The following is a 14,126-nucleotide window of genomic DNA, read 5'->3' as shown; positions in this document are numbered from 1 at the left end:
GATGGGGGGGGGAAGGATGGGGGGGGGAAGATGGGGGGGGGAAGATGGGGGGGGGGGTGAGATGGGGGGGGAGGGGGGGAGAGGGGGGGGAAGATGGGGGGGGAAGATGGGGGGGGAAGAGGGGGGGGGAAGATGGGGGGGGGAAGATGGGGGGGGAAGATGGGGGGGGAAGATGGGGGGGGAAGATGGGGGGGGGGGAAGATGGGGGGGGAGAGGGGGGGGGAAGATGGGGGGGGAAGATGGGGGGGGGGGGGAAGATGGGGGGGGAAGATGGGGGGGGAAGATGGGGGGGGAGAGAGGGGGGGGGGGAAGAGAGGGGGGGGGGAGATGGGGGGGGGAAGATGGGGGGGGAAGATGGGGGGGGGGGGGGGGGAGAAGATGGGGGGGGAAGAGGGGGGGGGGAAGAGGGGGGGGAAGAGGATGGGGGGGATGGGGGGAAGATGGGGGGGGAAGATGGGGGGGGGGAAGATGGGGGGGAAGATGGGGGGGGGGAGATGGGGGGGGGAGATGGGGGGGGAAGATGGGGGGGGGAGATGGGGGGGGAAGATGGGGGGGGGGGAGGAGATGGGGGGGGAGATGGGGGGGGAAGATGGGGGGGGAGAAGATGGGGGGGAGAGGGGGGGGGAGAGGGGGATGGGGGGGGGGGAGATGGGGGGGGAAGATGGGGGGGGGAAGATGGGGGGGGGAAGATGGGGGGGGGAAGATGGGGGGGGAAGATGGGGGGTGGGAGGGAAGATGGGGGGGGTGTGGGAGGGAAGATGGGGGGGGGGTGGGAGGGAAGATGGGGGGGGGGGGGAAGATGGGGGGGGTGGGAGGGAAGATGGGGGGGGTGGGGGGGAAGATGGGGGGTGGGAGGGAAGATGGGGGGTGGGAGGGAAGATGGGGGGTGGGGAGGAGGAAGATGGGGGGGTGGGAGGGAAGATGGGGGGTGGGGAGGGAAGATGGGGGGGGGGTGGGAGGGAAGATGGGGGGGTGGGAGGGAAGATGGGGGGGTGGGAGGGAAGATGGGGGGGGTGGGAGGGAAGATGGGGGGTGGGGAAGGGGGAGGGAAGATGGGGGGGGGGGAGGGAAGATGGGGGGGTGGGAGGGAAGATGGGGGGGTGGGAGGGAAGATGGGGGGGTGGGAGGGAAGATGGGGGGGTGGGAGGGAAGATGGGGGGGGGGGGAGGGAAGATGGGGGGGTGGGAGGGAAGATGGGGGGGGGGGGGGGTGGGAGGGAAGATGGGGGGAGTGGGAGGGAAGATGGGGGGGGGGGGGGGGGAAGATGGGGGGGGGGGGGAGGGAGAAGATGGGGGGGGGGGAAGGGAGAAGATGGGGGGGGGAAGGGAGGGAAGGGGGGGGGGGGGGGGGGGAAGTCTTGAACGGGCGCCCAGACGTGTCGATGCACCTTTGATGTCTGGCACGGGATGCACGCCCAGGCCCAGCGAGCGACCTGCTTCCGAAGTCTGTGCCACATAAATCTTGCGCCCATCTTGTGGATGGATGGGTGGGCCAGCCCACGGATCATCTGAAAGACGCGACAGCACCAGGCTGCCGGAACAATAGGCCTCAGCTGACCCGTGGATACATCACTGAGGATGGAACCCGAGGGACTCAACGGCACGTCCTCAAGCACCAAGCCAGAGATCGCGGTGCGGTACGCCGGCATCTCATCATCCACCAGCCGGGCCGCCGCCAATGCAGTAATGTATTCCCGAGGCCGGGTTAAGCACGGCTGCAATTGCCAGACGGGACATAGTATCCGCCACGAGGTTGCATTTCCCGGCGATGTGTCAGATGTGTGTTGTATACTCATAAATAACCACCAGCTGGCGCTGCTGACGGGCAGACCAAGGATCCGAAACCTTCGCGAAAGCAAACTTGAGGGGCTTGTGGTCCATGAAGGCTAGGAAGGAGCAGCCCTCGAAGAAGTACCGGAAGTGCCGCAGTGAGAGGTGTAAGGCAAGCAACTCCCGGTCGAAAGCGCTGTAGTGTTCAGGTGACGGCTAAAGAAGGCGAGAGGTTGCCAATGGCCGTTAACCGACTGTTTCAAAAGTCCGAGGCATCCACAGTTTTGGCTGTGGGGGCATCGGCCGAAGGATGCACGAGCATAGTCGCCTGAGCCAAGGCTTCCTTCGCCCCTTCAAATGACGCCGTGGCGACAGCGTCCCTCTGTATCTCCCATTGCTTGCCCATAAGCAACTGGAAAAGCGGCCGCAAAAGATTGGCATCCGCCGGAACGAACCGGTGGTAAAATGTGACCATCCCTACGAACTCCCGGCGGCCACATACAGCAGCAGGCCGTGGTAACAGGTGGATTGCCTCAACGCTGTCCGGCAGAGGCACTGCTCCGTGCCGTGTCACCCGATGCCCCAGAACGTTGATGGCCTGAAGGACAAATTGGCACTTGCCAGGGTCAATTACTAGGCCATGGTAACTGAGGCGCTGGAAGAGTACACAGGTGGGCACAGTGTTCCTCTCGCAAGTGACTTGCCATGAGGATGTCGTCCAAGTTGACAAACAGGAATTCGAGCCCTCGCACCACGGTGTCCATCAGGTGCTGATAGGCCTGCGCGGCGTTCTTGAGGCCGAAGGGCATCTACAGGAACTCGAACAACCCAAACGGGGTGATAATTGCCTTCTCGGGGACATCCTTCGGTCGCACGGGGATCTGGTGATATCCCCGGACTAGGTCGATCTTGTAGAAGGACCTAGCCCCGGCCAGATGTGCGGAGAAGTCCTGTATGTGGAGAATAGGGTAACGGTGAGCAGTTGAGGCCTCGTTAAGGTGGTGGTAGTCCCCGAAACACTTCCAGCCGCCGGACACCTTGTGCAGCGGGGAGGCCGATGGGCTGTTGGAGCGTCAAATGATGCCCATGGATTCCATACTCCGAAACTCCGCCTTGATGGGAGATGGGAGGAATCACAATCTGCCACAGGCAATGATGGTCCAATTCTACACGGCATTCGTAGAGTCTGTACTCACCTTCTCCATCATGGTCTGGTTGGCTCAGCCACTAAGCACGACACCTGGAGGCTGCAGCGAATCGTCCGATCAGCAGAGAACGTTATTGGCTGCAACCTTCCCTCCATTGATGAACTGTACACTGCAAGGGCCAGGAAGCAAGCGGGCAAGGTCATCTCTGACCCCTCTCACCCTGGCCACAAACTCTTTGAATCACTCCCCTCTGGAAGGCGACTACGGACTGTCAAAGCTGCCACAGCCAGACATAAAAACAGTTTTTATCCACGAGTAGTTGCTCTACTCAACAGCCAAAAATCTGTAGCCTCCATTTGATCTGGTATTTTGTTGGTTCACATGCTTGATCAATGGTGTTTTATCATGAATGTTTTAGTATTATTAATGTTTAGTGTTTTCTGAGTCATTCGTAACTGTCACTGTATGTCATGCTGTTACTTGTGGGCGAAGCACCAAGGCAAATTCCTTGTATGTGAATACTTGGCCAATAAACTTACTTACTTAAAATATAACAGAACTTTATACTGCACACCACAGGCGAATGTTGAGTAAGGCGCCCCTGAAATTGTGCTATCATGTACCGTTTTGGCTATATTTTGGTAAACATAATTCCGTTTTGCATTCTTTCATGGAGATCCTCGAGACATTCAGTTCTTTCTTTTAACCTCTTTTTATACCTTCTGTTTCGCAATCTTTCTTGTTGAACCCTGAGATGTTCAATTCTTTTTTGTTGCATCTCTTGTTCCCTTCTGCTCCTTGCTGCACCACGATGTCTCTTTGCATCGTTCCTTGACAATGCTGCTTTTCGTTTTATCCCTCTTCTTGGCATGCTGTAAAAAAGTGATAAATATCTATCATGATGTCGATATTTATAAACTTCTAAACACAATTTTATCTATTAATGAATGCAGAAGCATCAGATGAAAATGACAATGTTTATTTTATGATTATAAATAAAAAACGTTTTGGCTGTATTTCGGGAACATTCTTTCTCGGAGGTTCTCGAGACATTCAGTTATTTCAAATTCCGCACGAGCAAATACTGGGCATGGCAACCCTCCCTCAACTGCGCAGGTACGGTCGACAGGCCCAGCAAATGGGATCGCATTGCCCAGGCGCAACTGCCATGTACCGTTGGGTCCCCGTTCTGACAACAGTCAAGTGCACATGGAAGTATTAGATCAAATTGGCGATCTGAAAATTTCGCTGTGTCCGGCAACCATTCCCCAACTGTGCAGGCGCGGCAGACAGGCCAGGCAAGTAGGAGCGCACTGCGCTGGCGCGCCACTGCCAGGCCAGACAATCCTGCCTAAACTGTGCACGCGCGGATACCGAGCCTGGCACCCCTCCCCAACTGCGCAGATGCAGCTGATGAGCACGGCAAGTGGGAGCGCAGTGCGCATGCACGACCGCCACGTTGAAACTTGTCCCATTCACAGTAAAAAGTTATTTCAAATTTATAAAGTGAATTACTTTTAAAATATAACAAAACTTGATGTTTGCCTGCACAGTGCAGTGATGTATAAGGCGCCCCTAAAAGTGGTGCGCTTTCGTGTACCGTTATGGCTATATTTCGGGAACCTACTTTCTGTTTCGAGCTCTTTCGTGGCGATCTTCGTTCCTTTTGTCTCGCTCTCTTTCTTGTTGCTTCCTGAGATGTGCAGTTTTTTTACGTTCATTTTTTTCAGCTCTTTCATATGGAGTCTCTTGTGCCCTTCTTCTCCTTGTTGCTTCTCGAAGTGCAATTCGGTTGTGCCTTGACCATCCTGCATGTCCTTTTTTCTTTGGCATGCTGTAAAAAGAGAGATATTTATCAGAATGTAGATATTTATAAACTTCTAAACACAATTTTACCTATTGATGAACACGGAACTATTAGATGAAAATGGCGATGTTTATTTTATGATTAAAAATAAATACCGTTTTGGCTGTATTTCGGGAACATTATTTTGGCGATCCTCGAGACTTAGTTATTTCAAATTACACATGGCCCGGCAAAACCTGCGCAGGCTGTCACAACGGGACTAATGGGCGAAGGGGCGGCAGAGGGGGAGAAGGGGAAATGGTGAGCCTGGTCAGGGGGCGTGGAGGAAAAAGGGGAGAAGAGTGGGCAGGGAGGACGATGAGGGGGGGGGGGGGAAGGGGGTAAGAAGGGGGAAGAGGGGGAGGACGATGAGGGGGGGAAGGGAAGGGGGAGGGGGAAGTGGAAGAAGGGGGGATGGAGGGGGGGAGCGGAGGAGAGAGGGGGGGTGGAGGGGAGAGTGGAGTTCAATATACACTCACTGAATCCATCCCCGAGAAAAATTAGAGACAGTGTTTTGGATCTTGAAGCGGACCAATAAAAAAATAAAACTGAAGGATTCAGACACCTTTTTATTTGCACAAATGATTTTATTGTATTAATTTTAATATATTAATGTTTAAAATCCATGCATTGAAGGAAGAATTTTTACAACCCATCTGTGGTCCCCAACACCAACCCTAACCGGGCATCACCTGCAGGACAGCATATGTCAGCGTGTGACAGGGTGCACGACATGATGAGACACCCAAATGTTGCCCCTGGATTTTGAACTTCCCAAAATCCTGAGGCGACGGAGACACGTGCCTCACCCTCGCGTCACCACATGTGTCACCATGCGTCACATCCCGACTACGACGAGACAACCAATTTTCAGGCTGGTGCTGAAAATGTCGCCAAAGTGGGACAGGCCCTTAAACCCCTCACCCCACAGAAGAGGGAGAGAAACTGCAAAGTCATCTGCCCGTGTTTGGTCCATATCCCTCCAAACCTGTCCTATCCATGTACCTGTCTCTGTCTTTCTATATGTCTGTCTCCATCTCTGTCTGTCTCTGTTCTTTCCGTCTCTCTCTGTGTCTCAGGGCTCAAAATTAGCGGTTGCCCATGGCAACCCACAGACCTGCGGGGCAACCTAAAAGCCATGCCATTATGCCCCGCTTGGCAAGCACCCGGGACACCTCTCGTTCTCTCCCCCTCTCCATGTCTCGTGTCTCCGCCCGCTCCTCGTCCGCCGGCACGGCTGGCCGCCTTACACATGCACACAACCATGGCCAGCACCAAAGATCCTATAGCGAGGATCTTTGACCAGCACATCATCGGCCATGGTTGTGCACATGTGCCGCCCTGCACATGCGCACTGCCACTGCAACTGATCGGCGTCGGCCACTTTCTCCCTCCCTTTGCATGGTGGGAGATCTGGCTGCCATTGCTGTCCACTCGCCGTGACTGCTGAAAACCAACACAGACTCACTCGCCGGAGCTGGAGTAACTCCCTGGAGTAACTCTTGCTGCTTGGTTTCCTGGTCCTCCAAAAATATTCTAAATGGAATTCAAACACCACCACCAAACTCTGAAAAATAACAGCCTATTGCATTTTATCTGTTTATTTATTGTGTATATATATACTAGACTAAGTGGGACCCGATGGTCCCAGCATCACACGGGAGGGCTGGTCACCAACGCAATATTCCATCTCTCCACCAATTCCAATACTGCTCGCCAGTGGGGAGGGCTGTCTGTTGCGCTAGTATTGGTGTTGCGGGCCGAAGGTACTGGTATCCAGAGGGCTAGTATAGACATTGTGGGCCATATGGATGCTTGGGCAGGCATCCAACTGTTGCAACGATTTTAAAAGCCAAGCCAAGGCAAACAATTGGGCTGCAGCCACCCGACAACCAAAATTCATTTTGTGAACAAACTTTTTAAAAAGGGCTGCAGCCACTTTACAACCGCATCGAGGGGACTCACCATGGAGTAGACGTGCATTCAGTGTTATTCGTAGCTCAGAGAGCCGTGACCGTCTCGCTTCCTGGGTCTGGCAGAGGCTGAGTGAGGCATGACACTTCCTGGTTTTATAGTCCCTCCCCCTGCCGCCAGCGGGGGCAGCAGAGAGAATGGGAAATTTTGTATAAATATTAATATCCCTCTCATTTCGACATAAAAAATCTTCCACACTCATACGGCGGAGGGGGGCTGAGCGAGGTGGCCAAAAATGACGGCCGTAGGTGGCGGCGTTCTCTCGGAAATCGCACCACAGTCGGCCAAAAGTGGTCAAGATCAGAGATTTAGTAATATAGATATGGTCTATGGCATATAGACACAGTGAACTTTTATCTCCCGTTCTATATTAAGTTTACGTATTCTGTTGTGCTGCAGCAACAAGAATTTCATTGTCCTATCTGTGACACATCACAATAAAACTCTTGACTCATGACAGACTTAAACAAGAAAGGGTTCTTGTGGAAAAAAAGAACTACTTTAAATTTAATTGCTTCTGGTTGGGTACCTATTGTAGGGTGAAGACTATTCCATGCTTTAATTGTGCGGCGGAACTCCATGGAGCAGCCAGCATCTCTGGAAAGAAGAAATTGGGTGACGTTTTGGGTAGAGACCCTTCTTTAGATTGTTCTGGTTTTAGTTTAATTTAAAGGCAGCGTGGAAACAGACCCTTCAGCCCACCGAGTCCACGCCGATCACCGATCACCCATACACTAGTTCTATCCCATACATTAGCGACATGTCAAGAGTCAAGATTGTTCTATTCTATCATGTCCCAGTGAAATCCTTACTTGCAGCAGCACAACAGAATATGTAAACATATTACTCTGTAAACAATGTTATCAATGAGAAAACAAAACAGTATATATTTATATGTGAATATATAACTATATATACACACACACACACACACACACACAAACACACAATTTCCCTCCTTGGATTAATATCGTATAGTATTGTGTGTGTAGGAACGAACTGCAGATGCTGGTTCAAACTGCAGATAGACACAAAAAGCTGGAGTAACTCTACAGGTCAGACAGAATCTCTGGACAAAAGGAAAATATTACGTTTTGGGTTGGGTCTGAAAAAGGTTCCTGCACACCTTTGGAATGTGGAAGGAAATAAGAGCACCCGGAGAAAGCCCATGCGATCAAAGGGAAAAGGAGCAAACTACATACAGACAGCACCCATATTCAGGATCAATTCTGGGTCTCTGGCAATTTTGGACAGCAACTTTATGGCCAATGTACTGCCCCATAGTCCTGAACTATTAAAACCTACAGTAACTGTAAAGGGGGACATAGCATCACTTAGAGATACAAGACTGAAAATGGATAGTCTCTTTTTTTTTTTTTAGTAACCAAAGTTATCAACGTATAATTTTTTGTGTGTTGGAAAATAAAATTTAGTGGCATAGCTGGTGGACTTGCTACCTCACACGCCAGAGATCTGTGTTCGATCCTGTCCTCGGGCACTGTCTGTGTTGAATTTGCAAACTCTCCCTGCAAGCATGTAGGTTTCCGCCCACATCCCAAAGATGCATTGGCTTTGTAGGTTAACGTGTCTCTTTAAAATTACCCCTAATGTGTAGGGAGTGGATGAGGAAAGTGGGATAACAGAAATTGTGTGCATGGGGAGACAAAAATGCTGGAGAAACTCAGCAGGAAAGGTAGCATCTATGGAGCGAAGGAAATAGGTGATGTTTTGAGTCGAGACCCTTCTTCAAACTGATGTGAGGGTGCAGGGGGTGGGAAGAAGAAAGGAAGAGGAAGCCCAGGACAGAAAAGTCTGATTCGGAATGGGAGGGGGAGTTGAAGTGCTGAGCCACCGGGAGATCAGGTTGGTTATTGCGAACCGAGCGGAAGTATTGGGCAAAGCGATCGCCAAGCCTAAGCTTGGTCTCACCGATGTAGAGCAGCTGACACCTAGAGCAGCAGATGTAATAGATGAGGTTGGAGGAGGTGCACGTGAACCTCTGCCGCATCTGAAAAGACGGCTTGGGCCCTTGAATGGAGTTAAGGGGGGAGGGAAAGCGACACGTGTAGCATTTCCTGCAGTTGCAAGGGAAAGTGCCAGTAGAGGGTGTGGTTTGGGTGGGAAGGGACGAAATGACCAGGGAGTTACGGAAGGAGCGGTTTCTATGGAGAGCCAACAGGGAAGCAGATGGGAAGATCGAGATCATTGAGATCAAGGAGAAGACCAAGAAGCTCATTGTAGACTTCAGGAAGTCCAGAGGCGGCACGCACACCCCCATCCACATTAACGGGACGGAGGTGGAACGTGTTTCTAGCTTCAGGTTCCTGGGAGTCAACATCTCCGATGACCTCTCTTGGACCCACAATACCTCTACTCTGATCAAGAAGGCTCATCAGCGTCTCTTCTTCCTGAGGAGACTGAAGAAGGTCCATCTGTCTCCTCAGATCCTGGTGAACTTCTACCGCTGCACCATCGAGAGCATCCTTACCAACTGCATCACAGTATGGTATGGCAACTGCTCTGTCTCCGACCGGAAGGCATTGCAGAGGGTGGTGAAAATTGCCCAACGCATCACCGGTTCCTCGCTCCCCTCCATTGAGTCTGTCCAAAGCAAGCGCTGTCTGCGGAGGGCGCTCAGCATCGCCAAGGACTGCTCTCACCCCAACCGTGGACTGTTTACCCTCCTACCATCCGGGAGGCGCTACAGGTCTCTCCGTTGCCGAACCAGTAGGTCGAGGAACAGCTTCTTTCCGGCGGCTGTCACTCTACTCAACAACGTACCTCGGTGACTGCCAATCACCACCCCCCCCCCCCCCCCCCCCCCGACACTTATTATTATTTATTCAAATAGTTTGCTATGTCGCTCTTCAAGGGAGATGCTAAATGCATTTCGTTGTCTCTGTACTGTACACTGACAATGACTATTAAAATTGAATCTGAATCTGAATCTGTGTCAGATTAGTCATGAGAAGCACTGGTGTTATGATCATGGAATCAAAAATTTAAAACACCCAACTAGGATTCAACCTAACCAGATCCCTAGACTACTGGTTAAATACACAATTCAGCTCCTGATTCGCAGCCCTGCAAATGATGGCGCTTCCAGTGATCAATCAGGTATTTCCCCCAAACATGGAAGGACATTAGTCTGCACCATTTATTCAGAAAAAAATATCCAAATGCACATCATTTTTTCTAACCTTTATACCAATTAACTTAAATCACTGACCTCTCTGTAAAGATGATAGATCCTTCCTGTTGACACCATCTCAGGTGATGAGTGGACATCCACTCCATACGTTCCTCGACACCTTTATTTATTGTGTATTCCCTTTCCTTGTCTGTCCTACACAACTGATTTGCCAAATTTATGTTCACATAATCAGTCCATTAATATCGAGGCCCAGAACGTTCTCACTCAACTATTAATATTAAAAATGCTTACCAATAATCTCGAGCAACTGCAATCTTGTTTTCTTTTCTAAATGGTTAAGTACTTTGATTGGATTGAGTGAAACTATATTCTATTACAATAAAAAGGACAGCTCATAACATAATTTCTCTATGGGAAGGATTGATCATCACCCATTTCAAAACAAGTATAATTTAAAATATTACATTTTAAACATGCAAACTGTCAGATGAAATCTGAACGCCCCTTTCTATTAGTATGGTGATATTTGTTTGGATTGCTCCATACTTTATAACAAGCCTGTAAGTCAACTTAATCAAGCGTACCCCAATATAAAATAAAAAGGTTATAGATCTTCATTGTCTAATATCTTCTTCCATGTCTGCAGTATAAAATTTGGACCCCTGGCTTGTTATTGCAAGTAACCAGGGGAAGCATGTGGAGACTGATTTGGCTGAATGTCCAAGGCAAGAGGAGGCAAATCAGCTTGATTTATCTTGCTTGGTTGATGAAGGTTTAACTGCCGATCTTCGTAATGGCTCAAAGCCTACTGGTGGAATGGTGAGAAAAATTTGGTGCGGGCCCTTCAGTTGAAGCACATCCTCCGAGTTGCTCGCCAAACAGAACAGCAGCGCTTGCTCCTGACCACATGAACACGAACTGTAGCTGCCCCAGGCTGCTGCAATCGAACTTCTCCATCTGATTTGCCGCCTTACTCGATCCGCTCGGTCTCAGAGCTTTCAATATCACCACTTCCATCCACCCCCGCTCATCTGATCTTTGAGGTAAAATAGCTCATCTTCCCACCCCATCCCAAGGTGCACCAAGATTAAAGGGGCCAGCAGCGCAACCAAGTGGCCCGACTTGGAAACATGTTCGTGATCTGTTTTAATACAGAAGTGGGGTGGAAGGGATCGGAAGCACGGTCCCAACTCCACAAATTCTGGAGTGTAGAGCACAGCCATAGCACAAAGGATCGCTCAAAGCCTTTAATCCACATCCCTTCAGACCTGGAGGCCGTAGCTGCACAGTCGAGATGGGGATAGACTTACCAGAGGGGCACTACTCCACTGTCCTCACACAATCTGGTCAGTTGGTGAGTGAGTGAGTGAAAAAGGAGACTATTAAACAGGGCTTCACCAGCAGCAAAGTTAGTCCCACAGCACAAAAACAAAACCATGAGCCATTATGCTGACGCAGTCCTCCTCGGGAGGGATCATAAAACAAAAAAAAGCTACCAGCTCGGTGTATTTAAAGACGCTATTGAAAATTAATTTGAGTCTATCTGGAGTTGGGAACTGCAATGTGTTGTTTTTAGTGTCCGAGCAGTAACTAATGTTTTCACACATGCTCAAGAGGAGTAGTCATTACACCTGAGATTTCAAGTGTCTCCCCATCCCCCCATTCATCTGATTCCCAAGTGCACTTGGGCCTCAACACTGCAATATAACCTGACCACGTGAACACGAACTGTAGCCGCCACCGGTTGTCCCTATCTCATATAACCCAGAGGAATGAACTCTCCTCTCCCTCCTCTTTATTTATAACGGCGAGCAACGCTAAATTTGCAGATTTCATGTTCCCGTTTTGCTTTACTAAGTTTTCACCGTGTAACACTCTACTCTGAATAAAACTAATCAGCAAAAGCATATTGGCCAAGGCTTTGCTAAAGTACAAATATAATACAAATGATAGATAAATTGCGTTCTGCGATGATCACGTCAAATACCAAGCATGTTCTGCAAGCATATAAGCAAGTTCGGTATTCCAATAAACACAAGGAATCATGGGATTTGTCAATGGTCGTTCAGGTAAAAAAAAAAAGCAAACGCAGCGCTGAATAAACTGTGTATAAATTGTTAACTATTCTACCAATGAATTAATCCTTAATGCGTTTGCTATCGCAGGATTCTGCCGATTGTTGGTTAATAATTGGATCGATCTCCTAAACCAGTGGCCGCGGATCTTTCCGAAATGAAATCACTGGAATTAATCCATTAACAGAGCCACTCTGCTGCTGGATTCTAAGTTGTTCCTGCCTTCCCTCTGGAACTCTCCTCATCCCCATCAGATACCGAGTTCCCAGGGCCCTGGTTAAACACAGCCGTTCATGACCCCACCAGAGACTGCGGACAGGATTAACGAAAGAAAGGACCATTCCGCCTATTGTAGCAGGTGGCTGTTCATGAGGAGTGCGAGAGAGAGAGTGGAGGAGTATGGGGCGAGATTTAATTTCCAGCGACATGTAAATGACGGACCCACAAGGGTTGACACTGCAATGGCAGTAGCGACAGTGAGAGCCTGTTGAGTTTGTTCATTTTCAGCTGAACTGAAAAAATAAAACAGAAAGCAACCTGAATGGTCACGGCACTTACATGCCAATGTTCTACATACTGCCATTGATAGAGTTACATTACTATACCACAAGGAGTGAACAAATCCAAATATATCACAAAGAACTGAAAAAGTTTGTTTGCCAAAGTTCTTACCAGGCACACCAATTATTGCAATGAGCGTGTAACTGTTATACCAGTGTCTCAAACTAACTGTTATGTTCAGTAGACATAATAGTGTTTAAAGCTGTTTTAGACACTGGTATAAGAGTTATACCTCGGAAGCAGACAGCAATAAAACACCAAAGCATAAAGCAATAAAACCAACAAACGCAGTTTTGTACAAATGAACCATAAATACACAGTTAATAGTTTTGAAAGCCGTATTTTCTTCCCTCGAAGAAGCAAAACTGGAGGAAAATACGGTTGAAACACACGTCTGTATACACGCAGCAGCTGAGCTGGCCAAAATGTTAATCGGAATGACCAATGATCTGGGCATGCGCAGTTGAAAAACTCGTTTTTTTTAATGTTTTGGAAACAAGGCGTTAAACTTCAGAAATGAGACTTACCCTCCCACGCGAAAAACATCCGCAGTTTGCGTCCTATTTCCGCAAATTCAAGCCCATCGAGTCTTCCGAACAAATGGCGTTAATCGTCCAGTTTTAAAATAACATCCAACGATGCGTTCAGGCGTCGTCCTGATTTTTATATTAACCACGGTACCTCGATGTTTATGAGTCTGAATACGCCTACCTACATATTATATATAGGGTATTGGTAATCTATGATTGCCAACCCCCCTTGTTCCTCGGAGGGGAGATGGGGTAAACCCTGTTTAGAAAACCTCTAAAACCTACGCGAGAGCGAGGGGGCGGGACACCTTTCACGGCCTCCCTTGGTTCCCAGAATTCACGCAGAAGGGCGGTTACCTCCAGGTGCTAATTTCTGCAGCTCACCAACTCTTTTCCAATGTTAACCCGTCCTCGGTTTAAGCCGCCGCCGCCGACTGCTCCTTGATGCGCGGCGGCCACACAAGGCCCGCCGCTTCTTCCGCCTTTCCCCTCGGGCTTTTCGTTGGGAGGAGCCGCGGCCGCGCGGGTAATGGCGTCAGGCGTGAGAACCTAGGCCTGCCCGGCACCGCCTTCCCCTCGCACTCTCACAATCAGTCTCAGTATCTCTCTCTCTGCCGCCGGCGGCGGCGGCGGCTTAAACCGAGGACGGGTGAAGAGCGCCAGCGGGCGGAACTCTGCGATCGCCGCTCGGCTGGACCGGGGTCTTTAACGTTATCGTTGCGCTGGCCTTACACGGCCCAGACGCCGTCCCTCCGCTCCCACAGCCCGTCACTGCGCACTGACGGCGCTGCGTCACGGGCATGCGCAGACCGCGCCACCAGACAGCGCTCGCGCGGCATCGCACTCACCACGCGTGCGCGCTGCCGTGGGGCGAGTGTGGTATATCTTTAATTAAACTATTATCGAACAAAATACCACGTTGTAGCATCAATATGTCGGCAATGTTCGGAAAACGATTTTAGGATGACACCAACCTCAGGCAACATTCCAGCATGTAAATCTATCCAGGTGATTAGATTTTAATCGATAACATCCAAGAATCCGTCGGTCTTATGCTATTATACATCTC

The 14,126-nt window shown here is 50.1% G+C and overlaps 1 protein-coding gene across 5 annotated transcripts in view; it reads right to left on the bottom strand.

The window, feature by feature from the left end:
- Positions 1 to 13,859, bottom strand: part of LOC129700484 (MAX gene-associated protein-like) — a 172,098-nt gene extending 158,239 nt beyond the window's left edge. For 4 of the 5 annotated variants that reach the window (XM_055641009.1, XM_055641011.1, XM_055641012.1 and 1 more), the window contains exons 1-3: positions 13,055 to 13,859; positions 4,545 to 4,751; positions 3,637 to 3,789 (exon numbers count right to left, since the gene is read on the bottom strand). In XM_055641009.1, coding sequence (XP_055496984.1) covers positions 3,637 to 3,789; positions 4,545 to 4,750 — 359 coding nt within the window. In that variant the 5' untranslated portion in view covers position 4,751; positions 13,055 to 13,859. The remainder of the gene's footprint in view (positions 1 to 3,636; positions 3,790 to 4,544; positions 4,752 to 13,054) is intronic. The other variant, XM_055641010.1, reaches the window with a different exon arrangement.
- Positions 13,860 to 14,126: the final 267 nt, after the last annotated feature.

This window comes from Leucoraja erinacea, chromosome 9 (assembly GCF_028641065.1).
Source record: "Leucoraja erinacea ecotype New England chromosome 9, Leri_hhj_1, whole genome shotgun sequence".
NCBI lineage: Eukaryota > Metazoa > Chordata > Chondrichthyes > Rajiformes > Rajidae > Leucoraja > Leucoraja erinaceus.
This window is presented reverse-complemented; position numbering and strand designations above follow the sequence as displayed.